The sequence below is a fragment of the Anabrus simplex genome, chromosome 1 (assembly GCF_040414725.1).
Source record: "Anabrus simplex isolate iqAnaSimp1 chromosome 1, ASM4041472v1, whole genome shotgun sequence".
Lineage (NCBI taxonomy): Eukaryota > Metazoa > Arthropoda > Insecta > Orthoptera > Tettigoniidae > Anabrus > Anabrus simplex.
The window spans coordinates 444,245,916-444,273,792 of NC_090265.1; the positions used below are offsets into that span (position 1 = coordinate 444,245,916).

Here is a 27,877-nt window from a genome sequence, read left to right on the forward strand (position 1 = left end):
AAAATCATTGTAAACAATTTTTAAAATCTTGTCCTAAAGAAAATTTGTCATATAAAATTCTAAAAACCTCACAGGTCTGCTACTGAAGTGGATCCTCTTCGTAAGAAAATTCAGCATATACTTGCTTGGGGCAGTTGTCAACACAAGTTTTCAAGAGAAAAGGCGAATGTTAAAAGTTGATTAATCCAAAAATTATCATGTTATAAGCAATGCAAAAAGATGTTGATGTGCTGGTTGAAGCTGCTTTTGAGACAAGTATATCAGAGTATTTGAAGGGTATGTTTGATTGTCACGTGAAAATGTAGTCCTTCTAGAAGATGCAGAACACCAAGGAAAAGAATGTGGTTATACTGTAAAGGAACAAAAAAACGAGTTTTACGTGTGCATGTTTAAATCGTATATTTATGTCCAAGAATTATGTAAAGCGGGTACTTACTCATTCGCCGTAATTATGTCTATCTTACTGTATTAGCAGCGTTGGTCTGTCTGGAGTTCCTACTCCTCGTGTTCTGTCGATGTGATAGAGAAGGGGAATGCTGAGGGGAAGTGGAGGTAGGCGGAGCATTACAAGTCTGTTAATGTGGAAGGGGGATTGTTTGGAGGGGCAAGTGCAGGCTCAGTATTCAGTGAGATAAGGGAAGTTTTTGATTCAAAGGATTTAAATATTCGTGGGACTCTATTCTGATTTGGATTGACTATTTTTAATAGCTTAGACATTAACATATATTAGGGACTCTTGACTTCCGTATCATCGTTAAGGTTAAAACTCCTTATCATATCCTGTCTTTGTAAATATCCTATCAACAAGCCTATCAATATTTAAGTTTAAAAGAGGTAATATTATTTCTTTCTCCCAACCCAGAATCGAAACAGAGTAAGACCTAATCTACAACACTCAATCTATCAAATGCCTGTGGAACTACCAATTTAAAATCTAAATAAATATCACTAAACTCATTCACTAGAAATAAACATTAAACACCAATGTTTATAGAACTAAGTGGATCACACACAAAAAATTTCTTTTACACATGATACTGTATAGGCATTTGGGCTTATGCCGTGTCAAGAAAATAAGGTGAAATTCTTAACGTTTCACAGAAAACTGTGTTCTCGTCCTCAGAAGAAATTTCAACTGACCACAAGATAGGCTTCTTAAACGATGACACTTTGAAATTTGGACGTTATAATAGGAGTGGAAATGTAAACATTTTGCTGGGTGCGATACATCACCATAAACAGGACAAAATCTGAAAACTAGAGATATTTGAAGAGGATTATACAAGAGTGCGGGCAGTATTTAAGAAAAATTTAAGGTGGTTGTCATTTTGACCCTTTCTGCTTTTCTAGTGTTGAGTTGAGTGTGTACTCTGTACTTGTGACTAAGCTGTCCTGTCCACTCTACTCCCCCTGAATGAGAGGGAGGCTAGAAAATGTACGCTAAACATAGCCTAGCTATCATTACCAGATTGGACAGTCACATCTGGAGAGTACACCAGGTACAGTTGAAACTCTACTAAGAAAATTAAATTCACTACATCAAACATTCATATTCTGAAGGACATTTACACAGACCACAATGTTAAACAGCAGTATTTTGATTCATGAATTGAAAAATTTAGGCATAGACATTGTTACTTGGAGGGAAACTAGATGAGCAGAAGGGAGGTCAGCAAAGTCAGTAGGTGGTAGATACACTTGGAAAGGAAACAGTGTACATGAAACTTTGTGCTCTCAGCATTGTAGGAAATAAAATCCATTTGATTTCATCTTCTCATTAAATTTTACCAATCAACCTGTGAAATCATTATGTCTTTGATATATTTTTTCTTCTTTGCAGGAAATTCCTTTGTCAAGTACAGTCACCTGTTGTATTCTGTCATAATGACATGCAGGAAGGAAACATCCTTCTTCATTGTGACAACATGACTGATCAACAGGCTCTTAATGACCCCCGACTGGTAATAATTGACTTTGAGTACTGTTCGTACAACTACCGTGGTTTTGACATCGCCAATCATTTCCTTGAGTGGACATATGATTACACATATGAAAGGCATCCATTCTACTCTGTCGAATATAGTAGATATCCTTCCAAAGAACAACAGGTAAGACGGTGACAAGTGGGATAGTAAGGGTTTGCATTTGATATACTCTTTACAGTGATATAGTTGCTATAAATATGTCCATCTCATTTTTTGGCTGTATTGAATGCTGTTTTCTTCTAAACACAAATCTCTTTAAAATCTCCCAAAGTTGCTGGGGAGACCTGTAATGCTCTTCAAATTATGTTAGGTGTCTTTAAAACAGCATGAAGGTTCCTGTCGTACTGTTAATCTTTTACGAGCACCTGTTTTCCTTTTGGCATGATTTTTAAAACTTTCATTTAAATGGTCTAGAACAGACATAAATTGAAGGATGGACACATTTATTCTTTCAGAGGTTTATTCAGTGTTTCTGCTGCTTGAGATATTGTCATTCTTTCCAGATTGATCAGCCTAAGTTATTTTATGATTTGTAATGGAATTTCTTTCAGTTCTAAGCTAGCCAGTGACACATTCTCATTACATTGTTCACCATTTTCTTCTTAAAAACATTTAAGCTCATTAAGTCTTTAGGCTTTTTCAATCTTGAAATTATCAGCCTAAAGACTTAATGAGCTCAAATGTTTTTAACATTACACAATTGATGAAATTAAATTATGGTTTCCTTCTAGGAACCTTATTTTCATTTTCTTCTTGTTTCACAGTCACTTTCATTTTAAGTTACTGCATGTGTTTGTACATTTAAATGACATTGTCCTTTTCTAGACAGTGTTTGGTGTGATGATTGTTATTGGTTGGCATACAAAAAAACAAATTTGAAAGTAGTTTCTTTCAATAAAATGTAGCTTCTGAAAAGGGATGAGGCAGATTGTTCTAATAAACCATTAGTTTGACAGGTTTACATGAGATGAATTGCTCATATTCATGTTAATCCCATGGGAACAGCTGCTGCGTTAGTAATAGAGAATACTCTTACCATCTTGTCATTAATTTTATAAAATTAGGATTCTCTGTTTGTTTGCAAAGGAAGAAGTCTTCAGGAAGTGCATTAAAAGATTCAGGGAATGATTATGGAATAGGAGCCTGGCTGAGTAGCTCAGAACAGAGCGATTTGGCTGTGCAGTTAGGATTGCACAGCTGACTTTGCATTCAGGAGATAGAGTTCGAACCCCACTGACAGCAGCCCTGCAGATGGTTTTATGTGGTTTTCCATTTTCACACCAGGCAAATGCCGGGGCTGTACCTTAATTAAGGCCACAGCCTCTTCCTTCACACTCCTAGCCCTTTCCGCTCATAATTGCCATAACACATATTTGTTGATATACCAATAGATGTTGATTCCTGTAGGGAACCTGAAATATTTGTCATGAATGTGTAAATTTATATTTGTTTTGGTGTGACAAAGCAAATTGTAGAACAACATTTTTAAAAAAGGTTGTGAGAACACTGACTTTCTGAGCTCAAGTTAGCAGGTTCCACCTGAGTCCAGTGATATTTGGAAGTGCTCAGATATGCCAGCCTTGTCAGTACATGCAGACACACAAAAGAACTGTGGGACAAAATTTCAGCATCTCCAAAAACAGTAAAAAATAGTTAATGGGTCATAAAGCCAGTAACATCATCAATCAAACAGAATACAAATCCAGATGTGTGAGTTTGGGATTAACATGTCACATTCTAATACACAGAAAACATCTGTTATTGTGAAGAGTTTTAGAATGTCAAACTGCCAAATTTCTTTGAAATTAGCTTTGATTCTTGACGTAAATGTTTCTGGCATTTACAAAACATGCCATAATTGAATAAGGGAATTTAGAGAAGGGGGATATCTTCTATAGTATTCTTCACGCTTACCATAGCTGAATTGTCAGAAAAAAATCTTTGGTTATGGAGTGAAGGAGTGTCATTCCCTACTGCTGAGTTAAGCCACTAGTATGCGGGATTGGTTTATGTTTGTATTTTTTTTTTAAAGTTGTGTAGGCATTGTTAATACCTGCATATAAGGTTGAATGAATTGAAAGGAACATGTGGCTTCAGTAGGTATTGTAATTGTGGTGCATAGCTCTTATAAGGAAAGTTCTACACCTAATTTTTATCGCAACTGAGTTTCCCTTGAAGAGCTAGTTTTTTATTCCCTTATTAATGAAAGAACAGGGCATTTTTCTTGTCTGTGAGAAGTTCTGGTTGGAAAAGGCCTTTGACATTCTAAAGCAGAGTACAAACATTTTTGAACATAGAATTTTATTTTCATCTTAACAATCAGGTAAGATACTGCAATGAATAATTCATTATTTGCTTTTGTTTCCCATTTGTATCATTATTTCCTCATTTGACAGGAAAATCTTTTGGACACCTTTAATTTGATATGTTACCCATATAAATGTAATGTTCTTGATAAATGGCAGTCTTTTGCAGGCTGACATGAAAATATTCTGAATCAGGCAAGGGAGAAACATGAGTTGCAAGCAGAGTTTTGGTACTGATGTAAAATTTGTTCTCTTTTTTTTTTTTTTTTTTTCCTTAAGCATATTGGAAAAGTTTCTTATTTCCTTTCATAAGACCTATTTACATTATGCCAAATGATATTTCAGATATTCATGTATAGTACTGTATATACTAACTTCCAGTTACAATTAAGTTGCATTCTGAAGTTGCTGTTTTACTTATTCAGGAATATTATATATATATGGGTAAATAAGCTAATGAATACTGGTGCAGATAGTCTCAGGAAGCCCAGATTGGAAGGATTGTTCCTAAAGAAGAGGAGCTGTCTGTGATGTTGTTTTTTTCAGGCCTTGGGACAAGTTGGCAGCAATAGCATACTATTTATTCAAGAATCTATTTTGAGGCATGAGTGTCTCGATTCGCCTTTTGTTTTTTTGTGTGCTTACATTTCCCAGTTCGGTGTTCGCTGAGCGAATGAACGAACGTACCAACGATTGGGTTGGAGGGACTGACTGCATCCGCCTCGAGCCAGCAAACTAAGGGCCCATCAACTGCTGAGCACAGTAAAAAAAGACAGTTCTATTAAAGAGAAGTGGAGTATCACATCCGGTTGCGGCTTTCAAATTATTAAATTATTTTGGAAGTTGTCCATTAATGGCTGTGAGTCTGCTTAACCATGGTCATTTTCCTATGAGCTTTAGTTAGTCCTTAAAACATCTTCCCTTGTATGTTCCTTTTGGCACTAAAACCTATCTCTGAATCTCTTTACAATCCATTAATGTTACAATAGACTATTTTGATATAAACATGATTGTTAACTTTTTTTTTAATGCACTTCAGAACAGATTGGTTGATTTTTTTCTTTTCTATCAAGTGGGTGTGCTGTTTTGGTCACGTAGCTGTCAGCTTGCATTCGAGAGATGGTGGGTTCGGCTCGCTGTCGGCAGCCCTGAAGATGGTTTCCCATTTTCACACCAGGCAAATGCTGGGGCTGTACTTTAAGGCCACAGTCGCTTCCTTCCCATCCTAGCCCTTTCCTATGCCATCATTGCCATAAGACTCATCTGTGTCGGTGCTATGTAAAGCAGATTGGTTTTTTTTTCTTTTCTTTTTTTAATGTTCAATTTGTAATTTGACTTGCCATTGTATGTTTAGACATATTGCTTGTTCTGACAAAATAAATTGTAGGGATATGAGGGCTCATAAAAAAAACACGAAAAATTTAAAAGATTCATATTTTATGTTCCAAAGTTATCCCGCTTTATCATATTTGTTACGTGCATTTCAAAATCCCTTCCAACTTTGAGAAATGATACACATATAATGTAACAAATAACAATATTTGAATATTTTGGGATTGTTGATTGACCACTTCATGTTAATATTTTCATCATTATCTCTGAACTCTTGGCACATCCTTGGATTTCTCCATTATTGTATTAGTCTTGAATAAAATTGGTGTTATCCTCAGTCAGAGTGATGTGCGTGTTTCTTTGAAACACTTCACCAGTGTGGCAGTAGAATTCTCTCTTAATTACCACTCATTTCCTGTTCTCACTTCACGTTGAACATGATCGTTTCTCTGGGAGTATGTAGTTACGGGTTATATGACTGGTACATGTAACTCTTGTGTATTTTGTTCAGATACATCTTTAGCTGCATCATTTCTGTGAAGATATAATGAAGGTAAATCTTTACCAAACTCTCACCAGCGGAGGTATCACGGTTTGATTTATCGCTAGGGACGTACTTAGTTCCTAGCAACTGCTTCCAACTGAGAGGGACGGACGTTGGATGGGCACGCTGTTTAATTGATTCGTTGCTATGTCGGTAAATAAATTTCTAGTTGCTATGTTAATAAATAACTTATTCATTGCAATAGTAATCTATAATTTATTGTTAAAATGGATGCTGCTTAGAGATCACTGATTTAAAGCATAACTTCAAAAGTTTAGTGATGTGTTACATTAATCACAGCCTGATAACCAGGCAAAGAAAACTTGAAAAATGAGGGCATACCATGAAATTGAGTATTAGGCAAGGGAACCCCTTTCTATTAAGGTATGTACAATTTTGCTACATTGTTTTGTCTATATACGTTACACTTTGTTTACATGTGTGTATGAAATAATTTTTCAGCATTTGTTTCCCCTGGACCAATACTAGTACTAATTGCAAAATGATGGTTAGCCCTGGACCAAATATGACTTACTAACAAATTGCACGAGAAATTGATAATTTGAAAAAGTTATATCACCGCAGTCTATGTTAGTGTTGAAATTTCTAATTCTTTTTTTGTGAAAAATGCTACATTATACCAGGGTTTTATTGGGGTCAATTCTTCAATCTGTTGAAGGTTATCAGTGACTTTTTTTTTTTTTTTGCCTTTTCCGCCCCTAGTTTCCTATTTTCCTTCCAATGACTTAAAATACAATTTTTATTATTCACAATTGTGCTCTCGCAGTTTAATTTTTCAGGGAGTTTCTCTCGCTGAAAGTCCGTTCCCGCTACATTTTTTTCTTGTCTCGAGATCTAAACACTCTCATCCCTCCTACTCGTGTACTGGGCAAGAAATGCTATGATATTTATGCTTCAAAAACAGCTCATGAAAATCTCTTCGTTGTCAGTAAACATTGTCAGATTTAACTACCTGACATCGACCTTATCAGCGACAATCCAAGTGTGAGTAGAATGATGCAAGATATGCTGGAAAATCCCTTGGTAACTTGTCAGTAAGCAGTCACAGGTAGCATTCCCAGGCAACTATTGTCCGTGCAGAACTAAAATAGGATTGGCGTTTAAGAGAGCGAGATGCTCAGTGTTGCATGAAATAAATTTCACAGTTGAAAGCCTGTATTGTCAGTGCTAAAATATATGTGAAATTCCACGTTTTCAATACTTTAATACATATTTATGCGCAGTGTTGCCACGTCGTATTACTCATTGAAGGCTTCTTCACGGCAAAGTCAATAACGTAACATTAAAGATGTTGTTTAAAGAATGCAAGCAGTTATTCAAAGTAAAATATAACCATGAGCTTATGTAATGCATAATTAAGATTAGTATATGCTGCAAGAACAAATATGTGTGAATGTCAATAAATATAATTCCTGTACGACAGTTGCCCGTTTACAATCATACTTTTTTCCTGTTTTAACTAGTGGTTTTGCTTACTCTAACTGCACCTTCAGTTCTACCTTACTTTCCATTCAAAGTACTCCCATACTTAACAAATAACGTCCTGAGATTGTCACTTAACGGGAATAACTTTGCCAAAACTTTTCCTCTCTTCACTTTCCGCCATTGGATTAAAATTAAGATACTGGGCATGTAATATACAGCGACAATATTTAAAAATTAACTGCACTACTATAACTAAACTATTATTATTCACGCACACATGTCTTTGGAGAAATTGTTTATGAATAACAGTACAATAATTATACACACGGACACAAATACAAACGCAAAGTAACCTTCACTGTTAAGAAACTGATAGCACTGTGTACACTGCTGGGGAAAGCTGTCTCTTCCTGCACATGTTACAAAAACAGCAACATTATCTTAAGCTTTCTGTCCCTTCTCTTTGCTGGTCCATGATCTTTCGTGATAATAGTCGCATGTGATTGGTCAAATTCTGGGTTGTCAAGACAACCTGCTAACACTTTCTTCCCAGTGCATCCCCATTACAGCTGGAGAACACGTTGAAGCAATCCCATTCTAGTTCCATGCGGACAGTAGAATTCTCAGAATGTACAGTAATTAGAACACAAGGAGACTAACAGGTGTGGAAAGAGCTCTGTTCAGAACATTTAACTTCATGGCTACTTTAGTATTCCTATGTGCGTTTCATCTCTTTTTCTTGGACTCAAAGTAGTACAAATATTCAAATGGAATTCCTGTATGTCTCCAAAATTATTTTAAGATATGGGATGACATAGCCTTGTTTACAGAAAGTGTCCTGGAACGCATATAAGTGCCTGCTTAAGACAAGTGGACAAGACTAATGGCAATGTCTGCTGTCCAGAATTTAAGGGTCCGCTTAAGTGAGGCTTAATTAGCACATGTCTTATGTAAAATCAAATTGATTTCGTGGAAAAATGTCTGTATAGGGAGGTGTCCGCTGAAGAAGTGTCCGTTAGGGCAGGTTCGACTGTATTTGTTATTGAGATTGTTTCAAGAATAAGTAATGCATTGCTTTTAATAAATACTATTTTAAATGCAGATCTGAGAAAAGTGTAAGATGCTGTAGTTCGGGAGCAACTAGTTGACAAGTAGCGAAATAAAGAAATTAATGTTGTTTTTTGTTTTTGTTTTTGTTCATATATATATATATATCTATAGCTCTGTTCTGAAGTCTTGGTTATTATTTCTGAAGAGATTTTGAGGTAGTGTAACTGTCAGAAAGGATATTTATCCACTTTCCTTGCTTTTAATGGATTGGCCATTCATAGACAACTCAAATTATATTAGTTTGCAACTTGGAAGGTTTCATGTAATAAATGAAGAGAAATCAAGAATAAATAAACTTACAGTAAGGTAGACTGAAAAACAAGATATCTGTAAATAAGATAAATTAAAATGTAAATTTGAGTAATGAAGTCAAATGGTAATCTTTGCTTTGTATAAATTTATTCCAAACTTCTGGAAAAGATGTCCTTGAAACCATTTCTAAATGTGCATCTTTGTATTCTGATCATATTTTAAAATTTAATGAGGATTTGTGGGACAAAATTACAGAACCTTCACTGTTGCAAACCATCAGAAAATGGTATGGAACTTTTAAATGTAAATATTGATCTGCACTCAGCTCATAATTAAGTTAGGTCATTCTTTCACTGTCGGAGAGTTTGTGATTTCTTCTCATCTTTAAAGAAAGAATTCATAACTGCATTATTGATCTAGTCTGTGATTCAGAAAAGTTAAAAATAAAAGTAATCAAGGGTAGGCATGTGTATGTAGGTGGAAGGTGATTTTGTCCCTAATTTGTTTGAAATTATTTGCTCTGCATGCTTTTTATTTCTTGCTTATATTGCACACCAATACTCTTTTATAATTGTTTTCTGTTTTTATTCATGAATGTAATGATGGATAGAGCCTTATTTGGAACATCAGTTTAAAGTGCATAATTTCTACTCCTTCTGCTTAGTATATATCATGGGTTTACAAGCAAAACACACAAGGTTAAAATCTTACTTCTGAGAAAACAGGTTTGAAAGTTTTCAGGCTTCCATTGCTAATATCTACTCTCAGAATTAGAATATTTCTCTTTGAAATTTTGCAGTGGGTTTGTATCCAGAATAGGACTGTAGGGCAGTGTGAAAATGTAAAAGACTTAAAAACTGACGACGTCTTTTGCATGTAAATTCATTATATATTCTATGTTTAAGAATGCATTTGGCTGCTGTAGCTTCTTCATTTCTCTATGCTGTTGATAGGTTGGAAGGAAACTTATCTTTCTGCTTGCATTGATAACACTGCTTGAATCATTCATAATATGATTTGGTTACATTAAGATTGGAAAGATAATTTAATGTGTGTACTCCTTATGAACATTTTCTTTGTACAATTTATAATAATGAATTAAGAAGGGAAGACTTTTTTTTTTTAGGGAGGTTGAGATTCTTTGCTATTAGTAAGTTATTAGTAACAGATGTAGAAATCCATATTACGGCAAAAATATTACAAATCGAATTTCATTAATTATGACAGCTGTGTTAGAATAAATTTGCTGATGAATGTTTGCCTTTGGCTACCTAAGGGTTAAAAATGCTTTTATAAGTTCTTAATAATTCAAAGACAGAGACACGGTATAATTGATTTGAAAGTTGCCCCAAATTCAGATTTTAATTGTAGTAATATTCTGCATGTCTGTCTTGATCCATAGGTAGGGAACCTAATGGTGCATACCTTTTGATAGATGTAGATGGTTGCACACATGAACACTGTATAGCATTTATTCAAGTTGGCTGTTCATTTTTCTTTACCAGAATATCGTGCTACGGCCTGTTCAGAGATCCTTGTTATGATACTTTTGTCCTCTCAATTAGAAGATTCATGATCAGAACAGAAGGCTAATTGTGCAAACTGACCATGAGTAAAATAGAAAGTCAAATTGCCTCAGAATCTGAGTGTATCAGGCAGTGTTCAACTGTGTATTTGCTTTTGCTCCACTGGCTGGTAAACCAAGGAAACACGAGTAGCTCTGATGTTACTGTGCTGTAAGTGCTGAGTGAACTAACTGCTCCATCAAGTTGATTATAATATGTGCGCTGCCTCACTTCCGTTTATTTGAAGTGTTTTTATCATAATCAAATGTGATGACAGTTTGTCGAAATGCCTACCTGTAGTGTGTGTGTGTGGCTGTAAAAGCATGAGGAGTAGAAACCGGAAGTGTAGGGAGAAAGAAATACATTTCCCATCTAAGAAAGTCTCCACATAGGTTCAGCACTTGGGTACAATTTTGCAAGACAAAACGTTTTTCTTCCAGTAAGGGAACTACTGTGTGTTCAGTGCATTTAAAAAATACAGATTATGATGAAACACAACTTTTGAAAATGAAGTTGATGCGTACGGAAAAGCTACAAGGTCCAAAGTTGAAGCCAGGGGCTGTTTCTTCAATAAGATGTTTGGCGCAGACAAATGGATATACTCCTCATACAGGAATACAAATTCCTACAGAAGCCGCTTCACAAAATACACTGTGGGAGTACTAGTCATTAACTAAAAAGAGCAGGATGGAAAGGAATGAGACTAAAGACGAAGGGAGTTTGTTGACACAGTATTAAACAAAAGTGATAATTGATAAAGATGTACAAAACATTCAGAATGATTAGTGAAAATATTTCACCAGACAAACGTGAATGTACTGTAGTTTAGAAATATAGCCCAGCTGTGAACAGTGGCTAATTGCAGTCCATGAATTTACCCAGAAAGTGAACTGTTGGTAACGAATGAAATGCCAAATTCTGTTGAATGGCTGCGAGTAAATAAACGTTTCTTTGCCCTGTTCATTGTTCTTAAGTTTATTATACCTTGTCATTGTCAGCACTTCACTGTCTAAAATAAGCCTTGTAAACAAGGGATTTGTTGTTATACACATGAATTCCTCCGATTCCACTGCTTTTACATTGTTTAATTCACAACAGCATACACTTCATATACATGATGGTACACTCATTGCATTTACACCAAATTCACGTGCAGCTCAGCCTGTTGTGTTTAACATATCCATGCCAAGATCACTATCTGAATGGACATCAGCAAACATCGTTCCTTCTGGCTCAAACTTATATGGATGAATATTATTTATATCCATTTTAAGTCAAAATAAGCCCACTAACCTTGGCAAAAGAACAACACTGCAGCAGCAGATGGAGTGAGGTAAAAGACTGCTAGAGTTCATGCACATTGTCAAGGCTATGAGGTAGACTCTGTAGCGGAGTGACGTCGCAAGAACTTACTACTTCCTCACGTAACTTGGGAACGATTGGTCATAGGGACACCAGATTAACGGCATTGCCATTAAATTCCAATATTACATATTTAGCAATGAATAATGAAATGAGCATAAAATAAACACCAGTTCCAAGTATTTCATATTATGATTGAAATTCAAGATAACTTTTTATTTTCTATTATGATAATTTTGCTTTCTGAGTGTGGTACTTCAACACTTCACATTTTAATCTCATCCATTGGGTAGGCTTACTTTCTATTCAGTTATTTTTTAATGTGTTCTTGCTAACCTTTAATGTAGTTCTTCAGTCTTAAAAATTTCAACAAATTAAAATACTACAAATATAATAATAAAGCAGATAAAAGAAATTACTCTTGGGAGGGTGGTCCTCCAAGCCTTCCTTGCTAATTTTTTTCTACCCGACATTCATATACTTGACTAACAAGGTTACCTTTTCTATAATTGGTGCATTTTGTGCATCGTGGTGTATAAAATGTCCTGAATTATTTTTACGCTATCATGGAGTCGATTTGTTTTCATCACAATTCAGTTACAGTATATGTATTAGATACAGTAAAGAAACTAGTAAATATCCAAGGCTACGACAAGTAGATAAAACACAACTAAGCATTCCTGAAAGAGATTTAATTATAAAGTGTTGGCGTCTTCAAATACCTGCCAACATAATATACTTTTATTTTAGTATGGTGAACTGAAATAGGGTGCATTTTGTGAGAGAGACGTTATACCATTCTCTTGGAGGTTAGAATGCTGCAGTTTATATGGTACCTTGCTTGAGTTATGATGATTGATTTTCATCATTTCAAAAGATAAAACGTTTCATTTCTCTTCTATTCCATTGAAATCTCCTTTTGAATCAAGAGTTACTTTTTTTACTGTACATTTTTAAGATAGGGTTGAATTCTTTTGTGTGTATAAGAATTATATGTACAGAAATCCTATGATGATTTTTTTATTCTTGCAGCATTGGTTACTTGGTCACTTAGAATGGCTGAGGTTTCTGCACACCTCCGGCTAACAGGAAAAAAGATGGACAGTTTTCTACTGCATATAAAACATATACTGTGACTTTCTCATTGCCTTCTGGTGTTATTATTTGTATATAATGCTAGTTATTTTTCTCTGAAGCCATAATGAAATAGTGTCTGTGGAAAGGATTCTAGTAAGATTCCTAAAGTTGGTAGTATTGACTTTTGTATTGAGTGTAAATGTTTATACGTTTGCAAAGTTGCTAGTGCTTGGCTCATGACGTGATGAGTAGAACTATTGTATTTGACTGCAGTTCCTTAATGATTCATGTAATACAATACTAAAAGATATATTTCTGTATTGAAAAAAAAAAAAAAAAAAAAAAACGTAATTTCACCAGTTTCTGGTAGATGTCCTGATTTTCAGAATTAGGAGTGTCAAGATTAGAGAACTCAAGAGTTGTTGAGAAATGGAAATCTCAAGAATTTTTTCTTCTCATGATTTAAATAGGACTTCGGTCAACAACTATGGGAACTATTGGAAAAGATAGGTTTAGCTTGGACCATGAACAAAGAAAAGTCCCGTGGTTTTGGACACCTGACCTTTTCATACTGTTCACATGTAGTCCAGGGTGGAGAGAAATAACCGATAAGGTTGAGAGAGGTTTCGTTTCCTTCTCAGAATTCCATTTGAAATTGTTCACATTTAGACATTTAGTTTATCTGTTTGAGAGTGCTGAATATTTTCAGTTCAGTAATAACTGGTTTGAGTCATCTTAACCTTTTTACTAAAAAAATTTATCATGAAATTTTATAGTGTTTAGTTGTTCATTACTTTTCAAAATAAAAGTACATTAAACTCCCAATTCCTGCATTCTCTGTAATATAGTAAGGAGGACTTATTCCTATAGATACAGGATGACAAATGTTGTTAATGTCCAGAGAGAAATGCAGAATATCGATTAGATGGTCGCTGGGAAAGGAAAAAGAGAGCAGAGCAAATTCACTTCACTAAAATACAATTGAAACAAGAAAAGGAATATATGATATGACGAACATAATTGTTGGTCAGTGTGGAAAGAGGGAACAGCAGGAGATGGACAGACATGAAAACACAAAAGGACAACAGCAATCATTGCATCTTCAAACACTGCAGCCTTCAAATAGACACTCTCTCTTCTCAACAATCCAAGTTGTTCTACATCTCTCTCTTCTCAACCTCCGATGAGCTCGTTTCTGCTTCCCAACTTCTTCAGAAGGGCGGGTATTAACACTCATTGAGGAGCCATGTTGACGGATCTTCAGTCTTGATGAGGGTGAGAAGTAGTGCAGGATAAGAAGAAAGCTGAATAAATACAGGATTTCAGGATTGGAAGTGTCAAGATTAGAACGAGCTATCGAGAACTAAGGAGTTGCTTAGAAATGGAAATCTCAGATTTGTTGTTCTTCTCAGGATTTAAATAAGAGTTTGGTCAAGTACTATGGAAACTACAGGGCTTTATTTTCAACACTTGACAGATGCGTTCACCTTTCTGCCACCAAGTGTGCGTCCAGAGTGCGTTCTCGGACTATCTGCTTCAAATGCTATTTGTACAATACGATAAAAAACTTATAAATAGAGCCCGAATTATATGTAATATAAAAATGTGAAATATGTACATAAATATGTAGCTAAAATAGACAAAATATGCAGTTAAATATGTAATAAATAAAAAATATGTAACTTAATATCTGAGCTCTATTTGATGTAATTTTGCACACAGAAAAGTAAACGAAACCAAAAAAAGTTAAAAGTGCAGAAGTTATTCGACATCTAATTATCATTGTAACTAAATATTTTTTTCAAATGTTTTGTGGCCATCGAATGCCTTCTCTCTGTTAGGATGTTCATATATATATAATAAAAAGACCTTTCAACTTAACATGAAGTCACTGGCACGTATTTCAAATGAGGAATGATACTGGAAGATATGTTCTCATTTACGGGAGCTGCACAGACACGCTGTTGAGCACACCTTCGAATCTTGAAGACACTCGTACACACCTTCGAATCTTGAAGACACTCGTACACACACACAGATGCTGCATTTTCACGAGGATGTGTTTCCACAGACTTCACTGCTTGAAAATGCTCTTTAAAGAAGTTCACAGCTTCTGTCCACGTACCCCACCTGGTGATCACAGGCTATGGAGGTATAGGCACATCTGGTAACAATTTCTTGTAACACTGCACGCGATAGGGAGATTTGCGGAAAACTTCTTTTGTTGCTGATACTCTTGATGTAATCCATGTGCCAAACACATGAAGTGGACCATATTGGGGTAAATAAAACACAGACAACGCAACTGCAGCATTTAGCAGATGCAGCATCTGAGTAGAGCACCAACACTTTTTCTTCATTAATCCCTAGTACTTTAACACCCGGTTTCAACAACACGTTAAATATATCGTCCCTACTCTGGCAAACTAACGAATCTGCAAATTGTCAAAAGGTTAGGAGTGCTGAAAGAAGTTGTGATTACTCATGTCAGATCAGTGTTTATATTTAATGATTGGTATATTGACAGATGATGTACAAAGAATATACACGTACAATTGAAGTCGGTCACATAATGTGACGTACTGGAACTAGCCTGTATCTATGAAGAAATTCAGCATCCGTCAAATTCTCAAAGTCTTTTACATCGCTGAACTCTTCTTCGATCAGGATTGTTTTGTAAAAGATCTAAATAGAGCAATTCCGCATCGAAAGCGAGATTTGCAGCAGCCATTTTGGAACAGGTTGCTAAATGCTAATGTTAGTCATTTAACATTGGAAATGGCTGATGTTAACTTTAATACGCAGTTTAACATTTGTTAATGTTAACAGTTGTTGATGAAACGCAAATCATATGGTAAAATGATTTAACACCTTGTTAAGTACTAACATGTGTTGATGAAACCGGGCCTAAGTCTGTTGTTGATGAATCGCGAAACTGTAGCATGATTTGTATGTTCCAGTGGTAAATTAAATAAGACTCGCATGGAGGGTCTGGAGTCAATTTACCTGCTGGATTTGCAATGAAACGACCCAAGGCATCGGTCGGCTCGTCAACGGCAATCCATATGTATGAATCGTCAAGTTCAGCTCTAATTGTTCTCATCGTGTCAATGTAGCAGGAGTTCAGATAGTTTTTCCGGAGTGTTGATTCATCCAGAATATTCAAGTTGCAATATTTGCGTAGTAATCCTTGAAACTTCGGACTCCAATTTTACTCGGTATGTTTTTAGCGGTCATTTCTATGTACAAATCTTCATTAAATTCACTGGTAGAAGACGAAGGTTCCAGCACCCCTTGTGGAAGAAGAACTTGTTTCTTTGACGGAGCAAGTTTTTTTTTATTTCTCACATGAAGATCAGTTTTTAAATGCTGTTCTAATTGTGACTTCATGGAGCACCGAATATGTTTGTCACACACTCTGCATAGCACGATTTTACAGTCACTTGTAAAAGCTTCATCAATCAAAATCCAATCTTTTAACTTTGACGCTAGTTTGGATATGATGGGTGCCATAGCGATTCACTAACTGTGACTCAGGATATGGTTTGATGGTGGTGGTGGTGGTGATTGTTGTTTTAAGAGGAAGTACAACTAGGCAACCATCCTCTATTAAACACTAATCAGAGGGAAAAGTGGAAGGGATCCGACACTTCAAAAAATGAAGATATCGGTCAAAGAAAGACAAGGGCCACGAAGGGCGTGAAAATGAAAGACTCCCTAGCCCTCGCAAACCTAATAGCGTCGGGGTCGGAAAGAACAAGAGTTGACCAAGGGAGGTCGGATAGGATAGATGAAAGTGAGGAGCCTGGCACAAGTAAGTGGAAGCAATGACAGGACTCGGCTAAGGGCCCCGTGGTCGCCAACCCACGCTCCAAAGTTCAGAGCCCCTGGGGCCCCTTTCAGTCGCCTCTTACGACAGGCAGAGGATACCGTGGGTGTTATTCTACCGCCTTCACCCACAGGGGGTGATATGGTTTGAGCATGGTTGTTTTCGCCAAGCAGTCATCCCAGCTGCAGGGTAACTTTCAATTTGTGTCTTCCTCCGTAGTAGCAGCGACATGTCATTGACCCACCCTTCACACTGTACCATTACTTCTTAGGGATGTACTGTCGTATCCCGGCCAACAGGTGAGACGCCGAGCGGTGAGTGGAATCACCTGATGGCTAAAAACAGTACTAAAAATGAAAGGGATATAAGATGGTAATTTATAGGCGTTAGGTAAGTTGGTTGTTAAGAGTTGAAACTCGTATGATTTCCTGTATATGTGCGTATATTGACAGATGATGTACAAAGAATATACACGTACAATTTGTTGGTCACATAATGTGACGTACTGGAACTAGCCTTCCTCAGAACGGCTAGTCCAAGTAAATGCAAGTGGACTCTAAAGCATTAGAGTACCACTGAAATGCTAAGCGATGTTAAAAACAGAGTATCGTGGAGTCTCACAGAGATTCCTCAAGCTTTAAGTTGCCAACTACGATAAAACACAGAAGAACTAGGGCTTAAGTCGAGAATCAAAGTATGAATGGTGAATACCAAGTGTTAGCACCACTGTTCAACCTGATCTACTAAGAAATATTCTAAGTAGTGAGACCGCTTGGAGAATTGATCGCAATTCTCTAACGTGAGCGGAAGGCAAGGCTCCCAAAGCGAAGACTAATGCAATAAGACGCTTGTTCCTTCAATTACATACGTATTTAAAGGGACTAGCAATATGATATGAGGGTCTCCCCTCCTCTCAGATAAAGCCTTACTGGCTTACCATTGGTGCTACCACCTCCCCCCATGCATCACAAAATTCCAAGCTATGAACGTGGCAGTATTTATTAACATGAACTTGACTTCTCGCCCTTAAACCTATGCTCATAAAATAACTCCCCCATTTCTAATACTTGTCATCATAAACATGACTCTGCGTCCCGTTTCACTTAATTGGGTCTCCCATTAATTTTAAGTATGTTATCCTTCAAACTACCCCCTTTTCTTGCCATCTCCAGACGACAGGACATGACTATTTAGATTCGTCCGTATCGACTTCCTCGTGAGACCTCTTGACCTCACACAACGCTGTTTTTAACTGTCATTCTATATCACCCCCAACACATGGCTGCTCAGACAGCATGGCCAATGGATTGAGTTTCCAAAATAATCACTATGTATTACTTATGTACTGCTACTTGATGACTGAAGATGGTTTTCCGTGGTTTCCCATTTTCACACCAGGCAAATGCTGGGGCTGTACCTTAATTAAGGCCACGGCCGCTTCCTTCCAACTCCTAGGCCTTTCCTATCTCATCGTCGCCATAAGACCTATCTGTGTCGGTGCGACGTAAAGCCCCTAGCTACTTGATGAAGGTTCGTGTCCCTGGACATAACAGTACAAACCATCAACATAGCTAAGGGATGAGATTCTTTGACAGAATACTTTACTTTAAATTATTAAATTATTTTTAGATGTTAGAGACATACAGGATTTTAAAACTATTTTAAAGTGTTTAATTGAAAACTTAAATTGATGTAAAATTAGTGAAAAAGAATTGCTTTTCTTGTAGCTACATGTATGGGAACAGAATATGTAAAAACTGTTAATTTGTGCTTGCATTTGTTTTCCTCTGAGCCAGTACTGTCAAATTTATTTACAATATTGTGAATTGCTATTTAGAAGATGGCTCTTCACCAAGAAAGTTCCAAACAAATTCAACATGCACCCAACAAGCTGATTCATATTTAAAATATTTTTTACACTTGAAGATGCACTGCTGTAATGAAAGTATCTTTGCAAATGAACAATCCAGGGCTTCGACCTTTGATTGAGCACTCGCCACCATACACTATAGACCAGCTTTCAAGAACAGAACCGGTGCTGTTGCACTCATGTCATTGGGCAAGAGTTAAAACATAAAGCCCCATACTAGAAAGGATAGGTTTAGCGTAGGTTAAGAATAAACAAAAATAAATCCCCTGAGAAAGGTTTTGTTTCTTAATCAGAAAACAGTTTAAAATTGTTCACATTTAGTTTATCTGTCTCAAAGTGTTAAATATTTTCAGTTCACTTTTTGAATAGGTTGATGGATGTAGAAACAACTGGGATTGATGAGAGAGAGCCTATCTATTCGAAACAGCAGTGCTTGAAGATATGGGGATTCTTATCCTATTGTGTTTTCCTGTTTGTCCTTGTCTCAAGTTTCCATTGCTCCCTCTTCCCAAACTGACCTGCTATTATGTTTGTCCTATCATGTTCTCCTTTTCTTGTTCCACTTTCTATATATCAATTGATTGCTCCTATTTAACATGTAGAATATAATAGAGGCTCTAATGTAGTAGAACAGTATCAGAGTGCTATACTCTTCCAGTTGTTTAAGACATAATATTGAAATAATCCTTGTCTGAAATTGTTGTAAATTGCTTTCTGCATTCTTGCAAAGTTAACGTAGGTCTTCATTCATACATATTCAGATATGATACCCAGCAGCATTATAGTATGGTAACTACTGATTTACACTCTGTCAAAATATGTTGCTGGTTATCTGGGATGCGAGTACTTTTTCTTACTCTGTACAGGTCACTACTATTACCTGATATTTTTACATATCTGTTGTTTGATCATATTGGTCTCATTTTTTATGCAGTTGTTATTCATCCGGAGCTACCTCCGAACATATCGGAGAGATAAGCAATCTTCCCAGGGATCTGCAGATGAAGAAAACATGCTCTTAAAGGAGATCAAAGCTTTCACCCTTGCATCACATTTCTTTTGGGGACTCTGGAGTGCTGTCAATGCTAGATTGTCACAAATTCCATTTGGTTACTGGGTATGTAAATGTTTATTGCTCTTTTAATTTTTACATAAAAACGTTCAAATTTAACTTTTCTAAAACCAAGATTAAGAACACACACGGATTACCAAGCAGGGTACAAATGTACCTAACAGAATATTGTGTAGTTTTCCATATTTTATTCAAAAAAATTCAAATATTGTCAGCTGATACAGTCAAAATTAATCTTGCTTATGATGTGAAATACTTTCACAGTCATTATGAAACCTAAGTCGCCCTTTTGAACTTTCAGACTTAGTGTCTGAATGTTCTAAAGTTCAAGAACCAAATACATTAATTTTTCGGATTTCCTCTCTTTCTTGTTTGCACAAACATTTCACAATCTAATGGTAGAGCTTGTTTCCAGCATACTTTTCTCCTCAAGTTGGGTTCTGATAAGTCCCTTCAGTTGAGTTACCATGTAAATCCAAGTATTCCTGAACAGGAATTGCATGTTGTTTTAGGTGCATAATTTTTAAAATGCTGTTTCATTTTTACTTTTGGCTGTATCCTGATGTTCAGCAATGTTTATTTAACAATGTAACAGTGTATGAAAACCGACAAAAATGTTAATGAATATACTGTAATAATTTTAAAACTAACACCTGTGGTACATTAGGACCCCGCTTGGTATATGAAAGGTTAATTGACTATTATTTCATGTGAAGCAGCATTGTTTGTCAATTTTCAGTAAGCTGTATTAAGTTATGTTGGGATTAGATTTAACTAAGGATGTTAACTGAATATCATAGGATATAAACTTCATGGTTTTGAACCGTATTAAATTGTGATCAAAATAATAATTATTAAATTAATGTCATAATACATTCAATGTATTACATTAAGGCTGAAGATGGCCAGCCAAGGCCAAAACTAGTCCCTAGTTAAATAATGTAATTCAAATATATTGTGTATTATAGTTTGAAAAGGTAGACCATTACTACATTAATTTAATAATTATTATTGTTATGTTAAATGAATAGTCATTCCTTGTTTATATATATATATATATATATACTGGGTGTACCAAAACTCGACGGCAAAAAGTTAGGAATGGATTCCTCACGTAAAGGGAAGAAAGAAAGGTTATGACAACATGAGTCTGGAAACGTATACTTACGGACTTATTCAAACTTTGTCACACAAATTAATGTTAGTAATAATTTACATGTCCTGTTTGCTGCAAAAGAATCGAATCACCGGTTATAATTGTTACATAAGTAATCATGTTGTGAATGAATCTGATTTTGAGTCTTAAAATACCTTAGCTCTCACACATCTGGAGACTGCTACGAGAAAACCTTTTGTATCTGTACCATCTGCAGCGTGTACAAGCCTTGTCTGCTGCAGATTGCAAGAGTAACGTTCTGTCGGTGGTTCCGACAACAATGCAGCATGACGCCTAACTTTGCAGCTTCTGTGTTGTTCACAGATGAAGCGACATTCCCAAGAGACCGAATACACAATTTCCATAATCAACACATGTGGAGTGATACAAATCCTTATGCAATCATCCAATCTTCCCATCAACAGAGGTTCGCCGGTAACACCTGGGCAAGCATTGTTGGTGAATCCTTGTTGGGCATTCGTGCTTCCAAATAGGCTTACTGGACAGAACTAAACTAATTTCTTGTGTACTGCATTGCCTGATTACTTGGAAGACATGCCACTTGCATCCCGTCGACAAATGTTTTTCATGCACGATTGTCTTCCAGCCCATTTCAGTCTACCTGCTCGCAGGTACCTGAATACCCATTTTCCTGAGCGCCACACTGTCCTGACTTGCACCCCCTGGACTTTTACCGGTGGGAACGCGTTAAGTCTCTCGTGTATACGACTCCTGTTCCTGTTTAAGCAACTTTACGTGAGCTCATTGTGACAACCTGTCAGGCAGTACACTACACCAGGCATTTTTGATCGCGTGTGTAACTCCATGCAACGATGAGTAGAGGCTTGTATTCAAGCTGAAGGTCGTCACTTTGAAAATTTCCTCTGATACATGCTCAAAGTGTTTCAGCTGCCGTTACAGACGTACAGTGTAAATGTACAAAAGTTTGAATAAATCTGTAAGTATACGTATCCAGACCCATGTTGTCATAAACTTTTTTTCTTCTCTCTATGTGAGGAATCCATTCCTAAATTTTTGCCGTCAAGTTTTGGTACATCCTGTATATCTAGGCTAGTCCATAAAGTTCTGACCTGATCTACCTGTAATTACTCATGTATTAACCCCCCCCCCCCCCTTGGCTTTCTGAGACAAAGAAAACTAAAAATATCTCGCACACAAGACCCCCCCGCCCAAACGTAATTGTCAGAGAAGAGCAATGATTCTGCTTTGAAGCAGGTACAAGCCTTACTGCAACTCTGATGACATCACACAGATTTGTGAATAGTTTCATCTGTACGACCCACGCAATGAAAACGCTTCGAAGTCATGCGGTACATCTGTGTCTTGTAGTTAAGAAATGTCCACCTCCGTAGCGTGGCCTACTGCAGCTCTGATGTCGCATAAATATGTGAATAGTTTCAAGTCCGACCCACGCATTGCAAGCATGCATCAGTCATGTAAATATGTCTGTTTTGTAGTTACGAATGTCCACCAGCATAATGCTTAGGACCATTGGCTGCCGTTCTCGGGAGCCTGAGTTCGATTCTCAGTACCATATCGCCAGAGATTTACAAATGGCAGGACGGTTTATATGCGGTAAAAAATGGTACATACAAACTAGGCCACGCTACGGAGGTGGACATTTCTTAACTACAAGACACAGATGTACCGCACGACTTTGACGCGTTTTCATTGCGTGGGTCGTACAGACGAAACTATTCACAAATCTGTGTGATGTCATCAGAGCTGCAGTAAGGGGCTGTCTATAAAAAAGAGCTGCACTACCTCGGGATAAGGAAACGAGTTTAGTTAAGAAATATTCACGGCTGTTGCTATTAATATAGCAGGTGAAATCATTAACAAGTGATTGTTTAGTATCTCGTAACTTGGGTCAATATCAGTTTTTTTTAGATATGTACGTTTAAAATGTGATAAAAACAATCCAGTCATAACGATTATTTTATTCGCTATCATACCTCACAAATAATAATTTTACGTCCCCACTTAATGATTTTCGGAGATGCCAGACAAAACATACTATGTGTTAATAAAAAATTGGAGATGATTATACGAAATTAAACATAATGAAACGTATTACCGCCACACCTGTAGATATCCATAAATGCAGCAAACTTTCCTGTTATTTTAATTTTCCTGTCGTGGAACTTCTGGCACTATGCGGGTACTTGATAGCATACCTAACCTACACAATGCGGTCTCTCTTATCTCACAGCTGTTTAGGTAAATCCTGGTGTGATAAATATGGAGAACAAGCGTGAAATATACTTTAGGGTTTGGCTTTCAGCAGCAGCATTTATCTAAAGAACACTTCCATTCACTATGTATTACATTCAGAAGTACAACTTGTGACATTCGCTAGTTATCAACTGGTTGTTCGGCGCGCTTTGTACAGCACGGCTTTATTTGGAAGCAGTGACTTCTGCTACACATACACTAAGTGGGAATATCAGAGACCATCTCCAGAAACCATTTGGGAATAGTTTCTCACAGTTTGGACTCTATAGTCGGGAAAAAAACAAAAAAGTTTCAAAAAAGACAGGACGTCGAATGCTCTCGATGCTTGGCTGACGAGATGGCAGTGAAGATAGTCATTTGGAATGATGACATGCCAGTAGCAGAGAAGTTGATGGCACAAGACCTAATTCAAATGAAAGCAGTGATAAGGTTTACTGTGTGGTAGGCCTACTGCTCAACTGAGAGAAAAATGACTGTCCATTAAGTTCTTTTATATCAATATTGCACAATATGATAATACGATCATCAAATCAAATCAAAATCTCTTTATTTGCAAATGGGGTGTCTACCTCGGTGGCAAATGGTACACTAAAATACATAATAATAATAATAATAATAATAATAATAATAATAATAATAATAATAATAATAATAATAATCGTATGGCCTCAGCTACCATGTGCAGACAGTTCGATTTGACGCCATCTGGCTGTCTGCTCGTCAATTTCGACTTTCCGTTTTACTCTAGGCCCACTAGATGGCAGACCGAGTAAACTGGATCTCTCTTGGGCGTCTATGGCTGAGATTTAATTAATTTTGTCGCGTAAATACCAAATGTATCACCAGAGATCTTTTACATGCCGACATCGTACGACATGGAGTATCAAATGGACTTTTTTCCGCCCTTCAAAAATCCAACTACCGCTGCCGGGTTTGAACCCGCTATCTTGGGATCCGGAGGCCGACACTCTACCACGGATCCACAGAGGCAACTAACTAAAATACATTATTGTCAAGCACTAAATATTAAATTAAGAAGGGAAGAAAATTTTCCTATAATACAATATTATACAATTTACGCTAACAATTTTTTCTATTAAACACACAGCTCATCCTTAATAAATTTAAATTGTTTACAAAATTCTACTTACAATATCTCCTGTACTACTTACAAATATAGTCAAGTGATATACAGTATGTGGAATTGCTTCAAATGACACTATACAACTGGTATAAGATTAAACTTTACATTGCATTTATTTTTATATATATATATATATATATATATATATATATAAAATTCGCTGGGGCCATCAAGGACCATGTTAAGTCTTGTTGCATTTGACACTGAACTTGGCCTTCTTTAGAGCCCAAATTTCCCTCATTCTTTGTGAGTGGGCCTGCTTACGCTCCTCTGTCCAAGGAGCACAGTGTCTTCTCTTCGGTTGCTCGTCTTGGTTTAGCCCGTTCGTCAATATTTTCTTGCGGAAGAGATCTCTGTTAAGGGCATCTTCAGCTGAGATATGTAGCATTTGCAGGTCTTCTTTGGTATTTTTAAACCAGGGAATTGTGGTTTTGGGGTTTGAATCAAAAAAGTTAAAGATTTCTTTAGTTAACTTTCTTCCGTCCATTCTTTTCAGATGAACGTAAAATAGTGCCCATCTTTTTCTGATTGTGTCGGTAATTTTCTCTATTTTTCTGTAGACTTCCTTGTTGGATCTCTTTTGATGGATTCCATTTCTGTACTTTGATCCCAAGATTCCTCTCACAATTTTGCGTTCTTTTTTTCTCCAGTTCTTGAAGGAGTCCTTTGTTGGCATTTAGAGACAGGGTTTCGGCTGCATATAGAACTACTGGCTTCAGAACTGTTTCATAGTGACGTATCTTGGTGTTTTGGGAAAGGCATTTTTTGTTGTAGATTGTGCGGGACGTTTGGTAGGCTATTTCCAGTTTGTGTACTCGCTCCTGAAGTGCTTCTTTGTCCAGTCCATTTTTCATGATGATCTCACCTAGGTATTTGAATTTGTCTACTCGGGTCTACCCATTCTGGACGTCGAATCATCATATTACGCAATATCCCTTTTCTCTACGGGGTCGGGTATGAAGTGAGACGAATCTTCGTAGCAAGTTTTTATTACCGTATGCCCTTCCTGACGTCAGCTTCATCAGAGGAATTAATGAGATGAAACTAATGACGTGATATGAGTAACTAAAATTGACTATACTCTATTTATATGTAGGCCAGAAGTCGTGTTCACCATTTGTCTTTTTACATTTAGATATGTTGCCTTCCAACAAAAATAGCCAGTATAACTCAATACATTCATAAGTTTGTTAATGATTAGTGCAGAATGTTTACATGTATAATTTATAGCTTAGAAGCCATGCATTCACCGCACAGAATTTGAGGTTATCGCATATTGTACCCCCTCCCCTACATGTTTTTGGCTAAAAATGTGGGGGCGGGAAAGGGGGTCTAATACATAAGTAAATGTGGAATTTCACACATAAAGCTGGAGATAAGGGAGTGTTTAGTTTCAGCTTGAAGTATTATTGTTGATAAATGGAAAGAAAGCTGTATCATACTTTTGAATATTATTTTCTTTCCATGTTCTTTTAAAGTCCTGCTTTGTCTTTACTTTTTGGGCTTTTTCTTGTTTATTGTAATGGTCTCGGGCAGGTCTTCAGATGATTGACTCCAGTCCGGATCCAGACCCCAATGCTTTTTTCTTGGACCTGTTCGATTTATGTGACATCAAGAGTAAGAATGAAAGGGGAAAAAATTACAATTAGAACAGTACAAATAAATATTCTGGAGAGTAATGTAGCACTTTCACGTGCCCTGACCTAAAACAATATTTTCTCTACAAATGGCGGTACTAAATATTGAAGAAATTAGTGTGAACGGGTTTTGTATTTGCTCCACAAATGGCAGTGAGAGGTTTCTTCCTTCCCCCCCCCCTTTAATCTGTGGCCTCTAACCTGCCGCAGTTAGTAGTTAGTCGTTGCTTGGTCTGCCCTCAAATTCAAAATGTTTTGTTTATACATCATTGTAACTTTTCAATTATTTTAGTGAACTTTTGTGTCGTGAGTGAATACTGGCATCTTCAGGCCTGAATGGGAACAGCAGTTCTCGGTTTGCCTGAATGTACAGACACAAAACAAACATGTTTTATTTGCACTCAGACAGTTGCTTTGATTAATAGTAGGAATTTAATGTGGCATTTTAACAGTAAGCATTTCCGTTACAACCAACAATTTTCACTTAAACATTGATGCAAAATAACTGGAAGGTTAAAGATTTGGAAGCTTTGTAAAGAAGGAAGTCATACTTTCCAGTGTCAGCTCAGTTAAATGTAACTTTAAAGCTTTTCAGTCTGTCAAACACGCAAGTTAGTTATAAATATTACACTGTAACATACAGTACCTGTAAAAAAAAAAACACATTATTTTGTTTTGTGTTCATATTTTAAATACCAGATAAGTCATGATGTATTGTAATTAATGAGCAGTATATTAGTTTTTTTTTTAAATGGTGTTTGATTTGTGGAAGAATATTGCTTGGCCTCAAGGTTATTCAACGCAGTCATGCAGAATACTTATATTGGACACTATACCGCATTGTCGTAGTATGATATGGAATAGGAAAAGTGTTATAGGTGGCAACAGATGATGGGTACTCCTGTGTGGTGGGAGGTAATAATCATTTAAGATCAAAATAGTAATGTGTTTTGCCACTGCATTGTGCACTAAGTTGTCTCCAAAGTTGTTTGACATACGTTCACCTGTATAGTTAATTTTTATGTGAGAGATCATCAACACGCACACTTTTCAGAACCTACCTTGAAGAATTTCATGCCATACACACTGATCATTTGCTTCACAACAATGTTCACTGGCTTAGCAAAGAAAACACAATTCTTTAGTTTGAAAGACAAAATTAGAAGTGTTCACAATGGGTGTGATGTTAAAGACAGTAAGCAAAAACGTCAGTTCATTAACTTCCTCGGCGGCTAAGAAACAATCCAGCAGGTTGCTTTCTTCGGTCACATATATTACCATTTGACAATCTTGCCACAATATCACAGGTGTGCATGAACTGCATGCTAACTTAATGTCTTTATTCATGACCTGAGGGAGGAAAGAATTCATTTTCCCAAAGTTTGTTTGTATCTTGTAATAAAGGTTTTTGCAAAAATTGTCATATTTTTGTAGCAAGTGTAGAAAGAATAATGGTGTACCTCTAATTCAAAATCAGCCAATTCAAAATCCTGTTTCAGTTGGAAGAACCTCTGGTTACCAGAAACGTGTGGTACGATTTTGCATGTTATTTAAATTAATTCGAAGTATGGATAGTTCGTAATTCAAAGAACAATATTGGTCCCATTACCAAAATTCAGACTTTTAATTCAAAATTGTCTTGACATTTAAAAAAAAAAATTTTTGCAGAGTAATTTAAATTCAACATTTCTCCGCATCACGATAAAACGAGTCTTTCGGTACATAAATGTGTAGCTTTCTGCACTTTCACTCACTTCGGCGTGTCTTACACTGTGCTTTAGAGTTGCAAAGTTAGAGTGAAATTGTATTTCTTCTGTTTATTTGCAGTTACTCATTTTACCTAAGTTTTAGTGTACATTTGTGTACTTCATAGTTATATTTTATTAATACTGTATTTTAGTTTAAGGTACACATCTTCAGTTTTGTGTTTCGAG

At 36.4% G+C, this 27,877-nt stretch overlaps 1 protein-coding gene across 3 annotated transcripts in view; it reads left to right on the top strand.

Moving 5' to 3' along the window:
* The window catches only part of LOC136856931 (choline/ethanolamine kinase), a 146,279-nt gene that overhangs the window by 111,146 nt on the left and 7,256 nt on the right, over positions 1-27,877 (top strand). For 2 of the 3 annotated variants that reach the window (XM_067135194.2, XM_067135195.2), the window contains exons 6-7: positions 1,841-2,108; positions 19,613-19,795. In XM_067135194.2, coding sequence (XP_066991295.2) covers positions 1,841-2,108; positions 19,613-19,795 — 451 coding nt within the window. Of the gene's footprint in view, positions 1-1,840; positions 2,109-4,945; positions 5,083-19,612; positions 19,796-27,877 lie in introns of those variants that run through there. The other variant, XR_011017521.1, reaches the window with a different exon arrangement.